Source organism: Vidua chalybeata, chromosome Z (genome assembly GCF_026979565.1).
Source record: "Vidua chalybeata isolate OUT-0048 chromosome Z, bVidCha1 merged haplotype, whole genome shotgun sequence".
Classification (NCBI taxonomy): domain Eukaryota; kingdom Metazoa; phylum Chordata; class Aves; order Passeriformes; family Viduidae; genus Vidua; species Vidua chalybeata.
This window is the reverse complement of record NC_071570.1, coordinates 27,899,833-27,917,530: the sequence shown is the minus strand read 5'-3', so window position 1 is coordinate 27,917,530 and position 17,698 is coordinate 27,899,833. Positions and strand designations below refer to the sequence as shown.

The 17,698-nt window shown below is 39.9% G+C and overlaps 1 protein-coding gene across 4 annotated transcripts in view; it reads right to left on the bottom strand.

The window, feature by feature from the left end:
• The window catches only part of JMY (junction mediating and regulatory protein, p53 cofactor), a 64,597-nt gene extending 48,270 nt beyond the window's left edge, over positions 1-16,327 (bottom strand). For all 4 annotated transcript variants that reach the window (XR_008435475.1, XR_008435476.1, XR_008435477.1 and 1 more), the window contains exon 1: positions 15,255-16,327. Coding sequence is in view for 1 of the 4 variants with exons in the window: in XM_053969031.1 (XP_053825006.1) it covers positions 15,255-16,094 (840 nt within the window). In the remaining 3 variants the exon portion in view is untranslated. The remainder of the gene's footprint in view (positions 1-15,254) is intronic.
• Positions 16,328-17,698: the final 1,371 nt, after the last annotated feature.

The window sequence follows — 17,698 nt, the reverse complement described above, 5'->3', positions numbered from 1 at the left end:
GGGCCCAAAAGCGGAGTTGTCATATACCAGCTTTCTTCTGCTTTCCCTGAGCACAATCAGAAATTCCTCTGCAGTCCTAAAGCTGTAATTAGCCTTCCATCAAGCTACTAAATCTTTCTTCTCAAGCCACCCATTGTACAAAGGAGCAACTCTACCAGTACATGACAATTTCCTTTTAGTTGCTTAAGCTATTAGTATCTTACTATTAAATAAATTTACACCTCTGTTTCAGCATGAAACACTTCTACTCTACTAGGATACAAATTCTAGAGGGCAGCAAAAAAAGACAACTCAAGAAAATGGAATAATCTAAATATCATTTAAAGGGGAATCTTAGGTACATTTATTCCAGGGACACAACAATACAGTGCAGGGTCTTTTTCCTTTTTATTCACAGATAATTCTTAAGGTCTATTTAATAGTTCTGGTATTTTGGTAGATGGGTACAACTTTGCATAAGCTGGAGTCAAAGTGCCAAGAAATGGAGGAGCAATCCAACTTTATGACTATCAGAATAGTACAAAGACATCTTAAAGACACTAAAAACTAGTAGCTACTTATAACTAGTTGTCTGTTCAGAAAAAATAATGTCCATCGCTGAAAATAGCAGGGATAAAATAATGAATTATCAATGCATTCCTGTGCATACAAAAGGTAAGTAAATGTGCCTAACTTCATGGTCTTGCCTGTGTTAGCCTGCTGCTGAACTCCTTCAAAAATACCAAGCCTTCAATTAAAAAAACCAAACATGGAAGTAAGGGCAGGTTATTAATAACAAATTAATATAGAATTGTATGTATATATTTATTCTTTAGCTATTAAAACAAGGTAAGCTTCCATTCTTCATCCCTAAGGCAACAATGCAAGCAGAATCCTGTTACTAATGAGGGCCTACTGAATGAAAATGGTAACAAAATTTCACCTGTTCTGCAGTTCCAAAAAAAAAAATGCAACAAAACAAGAAAAATTACTTAGAAACCAAAGAGTATAATCTTATTTGGTTTAATTCAAAAATCAATGAGCTATTCAATAAGGGTATTCTTCAATTCTTCAAAACAGATAGGAAAGTAACCAGCCTGAGAATATTTGTTACATATAGCCTCATTACACCCATCCATCTATTCACACCCCATTTTCACAAAAAACATTAATATTGGACATAAAGCTTGAATGCTGTGTTCAGCCTTGGGACCCACATTACAAAAAAAGCACTAAGGTGCTTTTCATGCAACTGGTGAATTGTCTAGAGAATAAGTTTTACAAGATTAGCCTAAATAAATCACAATATCTGACTCCTTCTGGTTAAAAATAGCTACTTGCCCTACCAGCTCCCAAGGAAGCAGAAAAACTATGGTGTCCCATTGCAATGCATGTTTCCCCAAGAGAAGAGAGAGAGAGGAAAAGACCTACAAAAAACTAAATGGGATTTCTAGATACAGCACTTCTTAAAATGGTACAGTAGCTTACTTAAAACCCACTTGAAAAGGTGTATTTGAGCAAATATCTAATCTTCCCCAAGATGAGTAGATCAGCTTCTAGGGAAAGTCACCTGAACTATATGAACTAACTATAAAAGTCAACTCTTAAGTTTTTTAAACAAAGGGAAATAAGACAGTATAGCTAATACAGCATTTGGAAATACCATTGCCAACCTTCTTCCCTAATCTTGCCTAATGCAAATGTAGAGCTTGTCTTACTGGTGACTGGTCAACTGTTTGTTTTTTTTTTTTTTTTTTAGCTGTGTGGGGATCCATCTCTTCTTCCAAGCAACAAGTGACAGGACAAGAGGAAATAACCTCAGATTGTGCCAGGTTTAGATTGGACAGTAGAAGAATTTCTTCACAGAAAGAACTGTCAAGCACTGAAACAGGCTGTGCAGCAAAGTGACTCAACCATCAGCCCTGGGCATATTTAAAAAACGTGCAGATGTAGCACTTAGGGGCATGGCTTAGTGGTTGGCTTGACAGTGCTACATTAATGGTTGGACCTGATGATTTCAAAGGTCTTCCCTGATTCTATATAAGTGGTTTAAAGGAATACAGAACTATTTTCTCTCACATTTTCGAACTGGAATGCGTACCAACCACCAAGGCTTCAACAATCCAGAGTGGTATGAACAGAAGACCAATACCTTTGATTCTGCTTCTGTACGGAGGCTTTTAACCCTAATGAAGAGTCCAGGTGCTTCACTGCCAGAAGTATGGAAGGGGCACTAACACAGGAAACAGATGGTGTCAAGCTGGCTGCATAGAGCACCTCCCATTATAACACAGTCTGATGGAGCTTTCCTGCTCCAGATCAAAGCTAGCTGAAGCATTATTTTTAGCTGGCTGCCATCCAGATGATATTCAGACTACTAGATACCTGGGATGCTAGAACTAGCACAGAATTAATGTCATAATGAAAACCATGCCCTCCATAGATCCACAGGTAGTTTGATTTTGTATGCTCCTATTTTCACACAGGCAGTACTAAATGAGTACCTAGCCAAATGTCTAGACCAACCCAGAACATTAAAGCCAGGCAAGGTGTTGGCATAAAATACATGAACAATTTTTGTGGCATATTTTATGCCCCAGTGAAGACTAGTTCTCAGCACAGACATTCAGTGTTACTGCTCATTTACTTCAACAGTCCCAGTATGAATTTTTGACTTTCGCAATTTTTTAATTACATTATTTAAAGAAGTGGGTGGAGGACAGTAGAGTAACATCCTGTACAGGCCTGACTAGCGCTATACCCATTGAATGCTGCATTTATTTTAAGAATCATGTTTCACAGATGTTACATTGTTCACAACTAAATGAATCCATATATTTTAGGCAACTATTATGCAGATACACTCTAACTAACAGGAACACCTTTTTTTTTTTTTTTAATTTAACAGCACATATATTTGAACTATATAACAAAGATTACTTCTGTTTTCTTTATTTTTTTATTTTGTTCAAAGAGCTTTAAAAGCATTACAATAATGTAATTATGTGCAGGTTGACCTCAGCTGGGTGCATAATCCAAAGTTTAATTTAATCATAGAAGAGTCAGGTCTTATATTTTCTTTGCTAATACTCCCAAAACTTTCCCTGTTATTATTTTCTTGGCATATTTGATAAAAACGTTGCAATATGACACAGAACCATTTTGACATAAAATAAGTCAAAGATATTTTTTCAGTATCTTCCTAAGTTCCTTCATACTTCAGAAATAACTACAGAACACCCTTTTTTTTCTACAAATTTAGACTGTCAGAAGCCTGACAGTATTACCTGCCATTTCCAAGAAGAGTTCTAAAGATTCAAATTGAAGCATATTCAGTTTCACAGGTAGAGAACTACAGATAGCTATTGTCAGAGAGAAGTACAGTACTGCAGACAGAGTAGTTTTAGATACTCCATCCTTTGTCCAGAGAACAGCAATCCTAAGAGTAGAGTACTCAATCCTCCTGATGATGCACTGGCAATAGTCCGCAACGACATTCAGATAATGACTTATAAAGAAGTAAAGCTAGAGAGTATGTAAAATCTGTATGCAAAAGTTTAGCAACTGAACATAGAAGGCATCTTTTTTTTTTGCACCAGAACATGCTTAGAACTGTTTCTCTTCAACCAAACAAAATAAATCGTTGTTAAAAGCAAATACACTCCTACATGTCCTGACAACAAACAGAAGTCTCAATTACATGATATCTTCACTACAGGCAAACTGCTTTTCTCACTCTTACAAACATGTGGCTCTGTACTTAAATGTCACACATCACAGTTAAGAGATTAAGACTTGCCAGGATATCCAGCTGTTCGCATGATTGTACTGCCATCAATAACCCTTACCTTTGTGGTAAAAAAAGATCATTTGCATTACTGTAGCAGTAACAGACCAAAGCCAGACTCTCCCACACAGATCTAAAGTATATTTTACTGCTAGGGCAGAAATCATCTAAGAGAACACAAAACCTAGACAGAGAGGGAGTATGTCATAAATAACTTAGTTAATAATGACTAGCATGGGAAGTGCTGGATCCAGCACTACATCTGTCCTAAGATTTAAAAAAAGAGAAAAACAAGTAAATTCCATACTAACTTATTTGGAAACAACATAGCAATTGACCACCTACTGAGTGCACAAAAAGCGTCCATTTTTTTTCAAAGAGACTTCTGAAGACAGGGAATTGAAATGTATGCTGATGCACTGCCAAGGTTTTTGTCTGGATTTGGTAGTTTTTAAAATGGCTATTTAAAGAAGAGCTGAGTTAATTCAACTAATTAAACTAAAAGCACAGATAAAGCATACACAGCAAGCAAGTTCAAAGTTCACAAAATGGAACAGCAAACAAGAAAACCCAACAAAGATATTAGAAAGCCAAACATGGGATGTTCAAAACACAAAAATTTAAGAATACTTGCATAAGATGTGTCATCTAGGTGTCTGAAGAGCTGCTAATACAAAATGAACCGTATCATTTCCCTTTAAACACTACTTTAAACAGTCCTTTACCTGTACACAGTGAGCCTAGGACCTCAGTACATGTGTGCAGAGATGTCCCGGGTGGGTGGAAAGGGTTTTGTACTGGAGGACTACAGAAGTGGTATCTGTGAGAAGATGCCAGAGGCGTCCCCCATGTCCAACAGAGCTAAAGCCAGTGAGCTCCAAGATGGACCCACCACTGGCCAAGGCCAAATCCATTAGCAACCACAACAGCACCTCTGGAATAACACATTTAAGATGGGGAAAGAGTGCTGGTCCAACAATTGCAGCCCAAGAGAAGAGCAGGAACAGGTGAGAGGAACAACTTTGCACACACCAAGGTCAGTGAAGAAGAATCTGTGGAAGGTTCTCCAAGCACTTGTGTAGAGATATTCTTGCAGCCTGTGGAAGACCCCACATTGGAGCAGATGGATGGGCCCTGAAGTAAAACGCCATTTCATAGAGAGCCCATGCTGGAGCAGGCTCCTGGCAACCAGTGGCCCCATGGACAAGGGAGCCTATGCTGGAGAAGTTTTCTGACAGGACCCCTATGATCTCATGGATGACAGACACTGGAGAACTTGGTTCCCCAAGGACTGCACCCAATGCGATGGACTTAAACTGCCAGAAGTCCATGGAGATCTGTCTCCTGTGGATAGGTCCCCATGTTAAAGCAGGGGAAAAAAATGAAGAGGAAGGAATGGTAAAGAAAACACATGATGAATTGACCACAACCCTCCTTCCCTGTCCTCCTATGTTATCCAGGGAGAGGAGGTAGAGAAATCAGTAGGAAAGTTGATCTCAAGATGATGGGAGGGGTGGTGTGAAGATGTTTTGTGATTTGGTTTTATTTTTCACAATCAAACTCTGATTTATCAGCAATAGATTAAATTAATTTCCCCAAGCTGATTCTGTTTTGCCTGTGACAATAACTGGTGAGTGATCTTTTCTTATCCTTATCTCAACCCATGAGCCACATCATTTTCTCACCCTACCCAGCTGAGAAGGGGAGTCATAGAGCAGCTCTAGTGGCCGCTTGATGTACCTCTACCCATTGCAAGAGCACACCCCAGAAGTTTATGACCAGCACAGATTGCTTAGCCACTTTTCAGTCCTATCAGTGATCCTCACTTATACTCAGGTTAAGAGCTCCTGGACAGTAACAATTACCTTTATCTAGTTCTTTTACACTGCCTACCAAAACATACCTCATTTCAACATACTACCCCTAATACAACTCCACAGATAAACAAAAGAACTGAACTGAGTAAGAAAAACTGAAGTAGTATTTTAATGCAGCAAAGTGAACCAAAACATTACTTCTATGTATGCATCATTACTGAACAATGCAACTTCTCTCCTCCCACACAAAATTCTAAATAGAACTCTCAGCAGAACTGTATATGCATATATAACTTGTTGGAAAATTACAAGGCTCAGGCATAAAGCTGTCAGCTTTGACAACAATATATGGCACACTGGATCTCTTCTGAAAGCTCAAGAGGGAAATGTCAAAAACTAGAAACCATGCATCTCCTTCTCTGTAAACAAGATAAACATGTAACAAACACTATGTGGGGTGCTTTTTTAAGGTGGTACTAGTCTGGTCACCTTACCTTACTGTGTGATGTGGCTGTACGACTCCTTAGTCAGACTGCCATGTCAAATGAGTGTCTATAAATACCAGGTATAAGTTTGAATTTAGTATATTACTTGGATAGCCACAGATGAGCTACAGAAATCATAGCAAACAAGGGCTAACTGCATGGGACCACTCATCATACGGGAGTGCTAGGTTTTCCTTTTCCTGATAGTAACACAAAAATAGGTATTTACAATGTAACAAAATTTCATGAATGAAACAGATCTGTTTAGATCTGTATTTCAGAGTTATTATTGTACTTTGCGACTCCTTTCCTTTGAAAAAGGGCAAAATAATTAAAAGATAAAGTCACTAATGAATCACCGTTTGGTTGGAACGTGGTAACTCTGAACAAGAAGACTTCTAGGCAACACCTCACCCTGAAGGCTTGGCAAAGAATTACTTTACACATATCCTAATGAGTTCTAAGTAATTTTTTTTTTCTGCAGGTCAGAAGACTGAGAACATATATTACATAAGTGTTCAGGCTGTGCCGTAAAAACACTTCAACATTTGGTCCACAAATTGTCTTCTTCTATCCTTCTGAACTATGCTGTTAGTAAGGAGAATATACTCAAGAGCATCAAAACTGACAACTATCTAAACAAACTAATATTTGCATAGAACAAATACATTTAGTTAGGGGGTATTATAGTGCTAGTCTTAAAACCTTTCACATAAGATTTGCCATGTCAGGACACAGGCCTAGCCAAATACTCTACTGCACACACCAAATACTCTACTGCACACACCAAATACTCTACTGCAGCAAATGTTATTTTACGAAAGCAAAGAAGAACATTCGATGGGAAGAAAAAAAATTAAAGAGGTACAATCAATTTCACTGTGAAGTCAGCTCATGGGAATTAGATTAGTAGCACTGAATTAGTACTTTTAGCAATTTTACAGTGCATTTGGCATGGTAGAGAATAATTCTCAAATGTCTGATAAGTTACTGTTAGACTTTTAAAAATCTAATTCAAAGCAGGAAAAGCATTACAACAATAGAAGATTCTAAGTACTTGTGAGGATGAATTTACTTTTTAAAGCTGACCCAACAGCTTGCTCCTGTCGAGAGAAGATTCCACTTCCCATCTCCCCTCTTGCCTCTCTTCTTCCCAGACTACTCCAGTTCCATGTTGCTTCTGCTCTCAGGTGCCCTCTTCTCCACTTCACTGGCTTTAGTATTTCTCAGATCCTTCAATAAACTAACACAGCGTCTGGCAAAAAACTACTTTGTGGTCTCTCTTGGATAATTTACTGAGGTTTATTGAGTTGAATCAGCATACTGAAAGGACAGAGAATAAGAACAGGAAGGAACACAAAGCTGATGTGGGGGAGGACAGAAAGGGATAGCATCCCCCGCTGTCAACACTAGCAAGCTGATGATCCAGTTCTTCAGCTCCCTCCAACAACACAGCTGATGAACCACCTTTAAGCCTGGGTGACAGATGAGAGGTAACTCAAATAGCCCTCTGTGAATTCTTTCAGTGCTGGTACAGTTTAGCCTCTATGGCACCTTATACAATGATGCAATCATGGAAAGGCAGGCCTAAGGAAACAGCATTTTGCATCCCCAAATGCATTTTTTAAAGCTCAAATAATAGGGATTTTATTTAGAAGTTGAATAAGTCCAAAAAAAAAAAAAAGCCCAGTAGAAAGAACATATTTACAGTTCACTATTAAGAATAAAACGCTAAATAAGATACCAAGAAAATCCTTAGATCCCACATCATGCACATTTTTCCTCCTATCTTAACAGTAAATACAGTAATTACAAGCTACTAAATCACTTTCATAATAGAACGGTATTTCAGGCAAAAGCAATTTCTGTTAGCACCAGGGGAACACAGACTAGTATTCTGTGGTACTAATTGTTTGAGTTGGTTTTCTTCCTGTTCTTAGGGAGAAATGAATGGGAAAAGATACTCAGTTTAAATGTTAAAGGGAAATAAAATCCATGTGTGATAAAGCAGCATGATAAAACACATTTGAAATTATACATACCATTTACCTACTCATTCAATTCCTCCAGAAGACCTCCAATATTGCAAGTAGTTTGGGATTTTTTAACCTCCTCACGTATATGAATTTTTTTCTGAATTATACTACTCCGAAGTGACAAAATTATACAATTTAAAATTTGGACATCTGATGATCATGAACAAGTAACACATTATTGAAGGCTAAAGAATCTGGGATCTGAAGCCACAGGGTTATTTATACCGTAGAAAAATTACAAACTTAGAAACTTCTAGAACTAATCTACACATTTTCCCCCTCAAAAGCTTCACAACTTAATTAATACATTCATATATTTTTCATTTCTTCTTTTTCTTCTTCATTTTTTAAAATTTCCTTTCAACACATATAAAACACAGCTTTTTTTAAAGTTCAAGTTTCCTTTAAGAAAAAAAAAGAAAGCTCTAATCAAAACTAGTTCTATTTTAAGCATAAGGTCCAACTAGGAAACACAGTAAGGTTCCTTCTAACACAATAATCTATGATTCTAAGCTATTGAAAATCTTTTAGAACACCCTTTCCCTAAAGTAGCTCAAATAAGTCATGATGCAATACTGTTATGTGGAAAGTTGCACTACTATTAATTTTATTAACTTGCAGACATAAATTGTCTGCAATTCACCACAAACAAATGCTAATTGATTATTTAAATAACATTTTTCAGAGAAAAAAAAATTAAACCCATGCAGCTCCCTCACACTAGTATCACAGCATTTTTCCAAAAGAAGGTCAGAACCGCTTGCCATAAATACATTTTGGAAAGTATTCTAACAGTAGATAATTAAAAATTTGGGTTGTTTTATGTATTTAGGAAATCAGAAGTACTCAAGGTCCTTTAAAAAAAATTAAATGCTTGCTGAATGACTGGAAGTGTTTCTGGAAGACCTTTCCAGAAGCAAATCCTTAACAAAAAAAGTGCACCATGTGTTCAAATTTGTCAGAATGGGTAATGTTTGTCATTAGTAATCAAAAAAACTCACAGACATACATTTGATACTCCTACAAAAACACCACACCCAGAAAAGAATAGACAGAAAAGAAACCCAGAGATAGGATCTTACCACTGAAAGGTTTTGAATTGAAAGCAGTATCTGCCAAAGGTTTTGTAAGTGGTGAGTGGAGTCATGCCGATGTATCACCCATGTTCTATTCACATCTACAGTGAATGGCTGCAGACATTCATGTCCAAAGCCTGGCTTGCCAGGGAAGCCGTCTTCTCATCAAAGCATATACATACACGTATTGACTAATTCACTGATCCTCTGTATCCTTAGAATATCCCTCTCCTGCTGTCCAGTCTCCCTTCTCTCTCTACCATATTTCTAATAACTGGGTTTTCATCTCTTTGGAAGATATATCTTTAGCTGGACTGAGTCCTAACTTCCATTGAAGTTCTCTCCAGTAACAGCAATATCCTGATGCATTGCAATGCTATGTTGCTAATATTAAAAAAATAAATGTTAAAAGCACACCCTCAAAAACAAAAAATGTAGCAATTTCCAAACATCTCTGCTTCTCAATGCCTTCTTTAGGTTTGTGATAGCAATATTTACATATGTAAAGCACACAATCCTCCCTGACTATTTGTAAACAGTGTCTTCATGTTACAGAAACATAAAAAGATTAACATATGACAGTTAATCTACTTTCAAATTCAACACCTGCCTGGGTAATAATATTATGTCAGCCAGAAAAGGAGAGAAAAAAAAATTTACTGGCTTAAGAAAGCAGTTTTAAACAGCATTTACTTGAAGGGAGGACAGTCAATTGAAGAGAAAGAAAACAATGGTAGAAAAAAAAAGAGAACAAGTACACAAGACAAAGGTAAGCACGAAGAAAGTACAACCCAGTATCATCTCTAAAAGCTAAGAAATCAAGGAAGCTGTGAAACCTGAGTAGCACAATGGATATAGAACATATGTTACATAGGTTGTTCACACCTTTTCAAAATATTCTGTCATATGAAAATGCTGCAAATAAGTACCTACAATTTTAAACAAAAAAGAGGAAAATTTACATCTATGGAAACAAGGGGAGTATCAAATGAAATTATCTCAGCATCAGAGTACTCTCCCAAGTAATAGACATAAATGGTTCCCCAATCCCACTTTAGGCAATTAAAAAGACCATATACTGCATTTCTTTTTTTATTTTTCATCTTCCAGTTATTTGGATAAGGAAATTAATTGTGAGGCTTGCAAGCTGCTGTCTCCAGTTTCTAAAAATTACATCCAGGCTTACTAATACTGCTATATTGTACAGAATGCACCTCTACTTTTCACCTAAGATTTAAATTCTGTCAAGAAAGATCTAATTTTCGAAGTCAATGCCCTTTTCTTTGTGTACATATAAATTTCCCATGTTTTGAGCACATTGTTTTAAGCACTCTGAGTTTTGGGTACAGCTGCAGTACTCATTGCCAACTTGCTCTAGCATTCGCCCAATACCAGCCAGAGTATTAATATGATGTAGGTGTCTTCAAAGAGCTTGGAGGCTACCTGCCAGTTCTACAGAGCATAGCTTACAGCTGCTAACATATTTTGGTTAGTACTAACTTCCAGTACTAGTTCAGCACTTAAACAGCTTATTTACAATGGATTTATAATCCAAACAGTGTTACTGGAAACAAGCGTTAACTCTACAAATAATAAATACGAAAAAAAGCATTCCACCAAAACTAGCCTGGACTTCCCACATGCTCAGCATTAGTCTTAACTCTGCTTTCCTCATGTCAAGAGGAAAAAAAATCCACAGTATCTTATTTTAATCCTCTGTGCTCCCAATGTAAAATCCAAACCAGTGTTCTGTTCCCTCTGAAATACCTTATGTATCTTCTAAACCTAACTATTGCAGTTCATATACAATATTCAGTTAGCCTTTCTTCTTGCATAGAAAGATGTTACATTGGTTTTGATGGAAACACTACTGTTGCTAATATTTTTTTCCATGTTACTGGAACACTGAATACTTTTTGGTAATGTTTTATACTTACTTTTGCATTATTTTTGATTCTGATGTTGAAACTCTCTTTAAATCTTACTGTGCCTAGATGCAGATCATTGAACAGCAATCAGTCACCACACTTTTGGAAAACTTCCACTTTTGTTATAGTGTCTCACTACCTACCATGTAAACATTTACTTTCGAACTGAATGCATACAGCCAAAACCAATTAAATAAAATTCTTCTAGTTACTGACACAACCCTGAATATTATTGATTACTAAAATATTAGAACAGCTTCAACAAAACAAAATATTATTGGATATTATATACCTTTTTTAATATAAATAAAAATGAGTGACAATATGGAAGAAATACATGTTGGAAAGTAACAAATGTGAAATTCCATGATATATATAACCAAACCAATTCCTTGCCACTTCCTCTATTTTGACAAGCATATTTCATTCATTCAAAACAAACTTGCCTACTAAATATGCAAAAGTAATTTAGAAAAAAAAAATCTGATTATAAAGGAAATAAAGTGACCATACACCTTCCCATTAAAAAAATGCTACATTTTCTTCTCATACAAGTTGTTACTGTAACAAAATAGATTTGTTTTTCCTTAGCCTTTCTAGTCCTTTGAATCAAAAGAAAATTAAACCAAGCCGGATTATTCTCATGCTTAGCAAATACATCACTATACAGAAGATGGAGATTATAAATAGCAGTAGGTCCTCACTTTCACAGCAGTCTAAAGTCAGCCACTGAAGAGAAGATGCTTTCAGAATTACTTCAGAATTTAATCAGGCACTTACAAGTGTTTGAACTTTCACATTAAAAAAAAAAAATACAAGAAGACACACAGAGCAGGGATACAAAACAGTCTTTGTCTACCTGCAAACACTGGAATTCATAGATTTTATAAAGCAAAAAGAAAACCAAAGCAAGCTTCAGACTAGTTTTATACCTGGCACTCAAGACCCTATAGACTATCATCCACCAAATTTCACCCAACCAGGGCTGTAGACCAAATTTCAGTCTACTAAGAGCTGTATGGAACAGGAACATTCCCAGAAGCTGGTATTTCAAAGATGCTGAAGTAGACATGTAACATATAGACAGACTTCCCAAACTGTCAACTTGCTATGCAAGAGCATACAATGAAATGTGTTTGGGGCATAACTAAGCCACCCATCCCTCCTGATCACAGTTGACACTAACAACTTTTTTATTCAGGAAAACATGACTACCTTCAGCCTTTTGAAATTACAGAACAGACAAAGAGATACAGCACAGATACGTGAACCCACAGAAAGTTACAAAAATCTACACTTAGCCTAGAAAAACTCTCCTCTATGTAGGAAGAACATAAACAGGCAACTGGCAGGACCAAGAGTACAGACACAAATATTTTCTGCCCTCCTGACACAAAGTATAGTATTTTGGAAATACTGCCCAGGAAGCTGGAATCCCAAAAACGGATTCAATAGTATACTCTCTGTTGAAATAACATCTTTTTATCTTTTAACTGAGTACTTTAAGTTTTTTTTCACCAGGTATAAACTTAATGGACAAGTTTTTACTTTAAATAAATTCCTCAACTATTTCAAAATTAATAGTTTTATTTGAAAAAAAAATAAAAGAAGTGTTATTTCAAAACAGCAAATCAGGTATAAGAAATGAAACCCAGGTCACACAGTTCCTCTACAACTATTTTACTTACTCATCTTGGATCTGTTTCTACTTGCAGCATTCTTATGGTTTATTAAAGACCTTAAATTCGGACTGAGATAAAAGTTACTATTACAAAAAGCAACGATTACAAACTGCTGTGAAAATAAACTGGCTTGCATGTAATTTATGGAAAGCAATGACTGTCCAAGCAGGGGATGCTAAAACAATGAACATGAGGTTTGGTTGCTTACTTAAAAATACAAATCAAGAGAACCTGCAAGCATTTCTCAAGTAATAGTCTAACGGCACAGAGGAATTTGTCCTAGGAAATATAAGACATATATTAAATAACTATAAATTACAGAGGCACATTTTAATATGCTAAGTCAAGATTTTGGGAATTGCACAATTTTACATTAATGAAGACCCTTCACATTCCGTCCTAGATACCATTCTGGTTACCAGTGCTTCTCAATCACTTCCTCTTTTCCCAAAAAATTCTTGTAAGAGACAAAATTGTTTAAAATTCCTTGGCTCCAACATTCCTGCTATCAGCTGACAGAATTCCAGCACAGATGGAAAAGTAAATTGTGAGATAAAACATGCATTCATGTTTTCTTTAAAGTACAAAAGCCTTTACTTCAGAAATACCAAGCAGTGCCCATCATCCACTGCTTCATTTGCTTAGAATTGTAATGACAAAGGGCATCAGTATTTGCTTAAAGAAAGACATTTCCTAAAGACCAAGTAAACCCCTAACAGGTAAGGAAAAGAGAAACCTGAGAGCCAAGAGGGAAAGAGCAGGTCATTCCATTGGTTTCTTTTCTTAAACATGAACTACCCTTAATTAAAGAAGGATCGACTTACACAACTGACATAAGTACAGCTGTATTGACTTTACGTACACTACCAGACTGGTTATCATGGGAAAGGAAGGTTGTACAGTAGTCAAATACATATACAGGCTCTGCCATTTTGTCTGCACCAAGTTCAGAACATTAACACGGAATAAAATGATGTAGCTTAGAGAACCAATTTATTTTTCGCAGTCGTACTGGCAAAATAGAAATTGAGATTCTCCAAGAAACAAATAGTTCTTGCTCAGTAATTCTTAACTAGTATTTCCTCAAAAACACCACATCCTTCGAGTTAGGTATCCCGCTCCTAAATTCCAAGTGTTTAACACAAACTTCTCTTATCCTGCACAGCTCCTTGTAAAAACTGCTGAATTAAAGTCTAAATCTAATTTAAGCATACACTCCCAAGCATTCATGCAGTCAAAAAAAAACAATGAAAGACAATATGTTTTCATAGTCAACAGAATGGAAATAAACTACCTGGCAATGCTATACTTGGATGTTCTTACCATGATTACATCAAGAATACTACAATTTTCTCATACTCTGTAACTCCAGTCACAAAGGAAAAGCTTGGCATGAATTTTATGCCATCTAAATTTTATGCCATTAAAACTATGCCATCGGAGAGCAAGAAGATATGCTCACACTCCATCAAGGAAAAAACAATCACCACCACACATTTTGTAAAAGAATATTGGCAGGATATACGTGGGTAGCTGAAGCGGCCAAACTTGACCTATATCCACAACAGAATTAAGATGAAGTTTGTAAAAATACAGCACAGTGTAAGTAAGTAAGACTCATACTTATAGTCACACCTTGATAGATCCGGGTACATTCTAGACCAAGGCCACTGAAGCACAAAAACGGATGTAAAATTCTCATTTTATACCTGTAAAATCTGGGTTCTCACACAACTCAGTCCATTTTTACACTTTACGAGAAAGTGTAAAAAAAATCTCATACACTGATGCTAGAAGTCAGCTAGATGGGCATCCTCAACTACTCTGTCTAGAACAGTATAGGGTGTAAGAAAGACACTAAGTGTCCTGAAACATCCAAGTCTTGACAGACAATATCAACAGCAACACAGCAAATATCCACTAGGAACAGACAGCCTGCTTTTTTCTTTAAGTTCCAACTCTAGGAACTTCTCAGCTGAACAAAAGTTGTACTTACTCCAACTCCACGGGAAAACATAATCTCGCTATATAAATACCAGATTCAGCACCCAGAGCCTGTATGAACTTGGAATTTTTTGGTCTCAAATGCCTAAACTGTACTATCAAAATTAACAACACATGTTGCTGCTCTCATTTAAAAGAAAAAAATTCAGACCCCAACACATCCTGGTGCAAGGCAACGCAAGAACAAAAATATGGGAGCAAGACCTTGCCAAATCCATTGGATATTTATTCATAAACATCCACATTTGACTGCACAGAAAAAAGTACTGAGCCACACTCCGATGAGTATGGAAATCTGCACCTCCTTAAATCCTGGCCCTAGGGACCTTGGAAAGGTTAAGCCCCATTTTTCGCACCAAGGAACAGGACAGCAAGAACTAAGAACGACTAAAAATGATGGCACAGATTAAACTAAATGCGACACTAAAGTGGGGGCATCTGGACCACGCAATAATCTCACCTCCTGAATGCGCCTGCGGGCCCTCTGGAGCACCTCCTCGTACCCCTTCTGTCGCAGCTCACTCAGACTCTCGTAATACTCTTCGGGGTCGTCGGTCTCGGTGAAGAGCACCTGCGAAAGGATCTTCCAGCCACAGGTATCCAAGCTGTGAACCAAGTAAACTTGCAGGTTGTAGCAGAGAGCGTCCATCTCCTGCTCGGATAGTTCTGGTGCTCCGAAGAGCACCGTCCACATGCCCGAGGGCTCCTCGGGGAAGGCAGGCAGGTAGGGCTCCAGCTCCGAGTTCACCGAGCACAGCTGCTGGTGCACGGCCCGCAAATCTTGGAAGGAGAAGAGGCCGGCCCAGCTGCACTCCTCCCCCGCCGGCTCCGCGTCGGGAGCGCTCAACTCGCTCGCCCGCGGCGGCGAGGGCGGCAGCGACAGCCCGGCGGCCACGTCCTCCTTCCCCAGCTCCAGCACTTCGATCTCCTCGGCAGCACCTGCCCCCTCCGGCCCGCGCTGCGGCCTCCGGGCCGGGCTGCCCTTGGGGCGCAGCGGGCTCTTGGGCAGCGCCTCGGCCCGGGGATGGGCGCAACCCCGGGACGGCCCCGGGTCCCTGCGCACCGCGGGGCCGCCAGCCTTGGGGACGGCTCCGGCCTCGGGGCCGCCGCGGCGCAGCTCACGGGAGCCGCTGCGCTGGCGCTGCGCCGTGCGGTTGTGGCAGGTGATGGCGAACTTGCCCTCGATCTCGTTCCAGGCCACGATGAAGGCGAACTTGTGCTTCTCCCGCTCCTGAAAGGCGTGCGGCCTGACGGCCACCCAGTCGGCCTCCAGCGTCTCCTCCAGGGCGAAGGCGGACATGGCGCTGCGCGACTCCGCACACGGGCACACGCCGCCCGCCCTCCGCGCTCCCGTCCCGTCAGCTGCTCCGCAGCCCCGCACCGCCTTACCGCCCACCACCAGCCATCTTAGCGGCTGGGGCACAAGGGGGAGGGTGCGCTGCTTCCCCACCGGAGCGACGAGGGAGGAAGGGCGGACGGGAATCGCCTCCTCCCGCTCCTCGCGCGGGTCCTGCCGCTCACCAACGCGGACAATGCGCGGCACCCCCGCGCAAGCCCCGCACGCGCGTCACGTGGGGCGGGATCTGTTTACAAGCGGCGGCGCTGCGGCAACTCCGCGCCGGCCCCGCCCCCCGCGCGGCCTGCGGCAGCCCCGCCCCCCGCGGCGCCTTCCCCCATTGGCGGAGGGAGGCGGGCGGAGCCTCGCGCCCCGGGCGCGCCGCGGGGCCGCCACGCTCGCTCTCCCTCGGTGGGCGTGGCAGGGAGACGCCCCGCCCCTTCCCTCGGAACCCCAACGCGGCCGGTCGGGCGCCCTCGCGCTGCGCTGTGCTGAGGAGCCGCTAGGGGGCGGTGCGGCGGGGGCCGTGGGAGGGAGGCGGCGCGGCGCGGGAATGGTTTAGTGGATGTTGTGTGTGTTATTTCTGACCGGCGATTGAAGCAAAATGCTAAAAGATTAGTTGTCGGGAGCGCCTAGCGGCACGCCGTGCAACACACGTTTGCGCTCCTGTGCAAAAAGAGTGCACTCCCTGCAAAAGAGTGCAGCTTCTGTGACGAGTCCTGGCGACAAGGGCGTGTTCCGAAATAACTGTCTTGAGGCAGGTGCGTACTTTATAACTGCCGGAAACTGCACTGAGACCTGGCCTTTTGTGCTCACACCTTGGGAGTTTTCAGTGTCTGCAGTGCTTTCCCAGGTTGCCAATTTTATTGCAAAACACGTAGGTTTCAGTGAGGTTGGACAGACAATTCTCACAAGCTTGTCTTGAAGGAATGATGAATCCCCTGTGATTCTGAGCCCAAGGGAAGCTCTTTCCTGATGCCCTTTGGGATATCCCATTTATCCTTATGTACAAATGAACAAAAATACTTCTTACTAAAACAAACTGAAAATATTTGCACCAAAAATAAGATTGGTGGACAATGTGCATTGGCCCATATGGTGGCTTGACCTTTGCTGGATGCCTCTTTATTTTTCTCTCCCCTGAAAAAAGGAGAAAAAGTAAGATGGAAAACAACTAATAGGTTTAAATAAGGTAGTTTACTGAAGCAATAGTTTATTTAGCATGCAAGCTAAGGAAAAAGACAGATTTTATTCTCTACTTACCAGCAACAACTGATGTCTGGGCATTTCCTGGGAAGCAGCACTTCAGCTCATTTAACTGCTGTATCTTCTGTTTTCCCTTACATCAGGACACCACCAGATTACACAAATCCCATAATATGCTAGGAGTATTAATTATTAGTATTAAACAGCTCACTGTAGGGATGAACAAAGACTGCAGGGGCCTATTATTTTGCATAATAAAACCATCCACATCAATCATGGTCAGAGAAAGGGAGATATATTCCCTCATAATCCCCCAAGATAGCTCCCCCAACATGGTGAAGCCATCACTGTAAGGGCAAAGT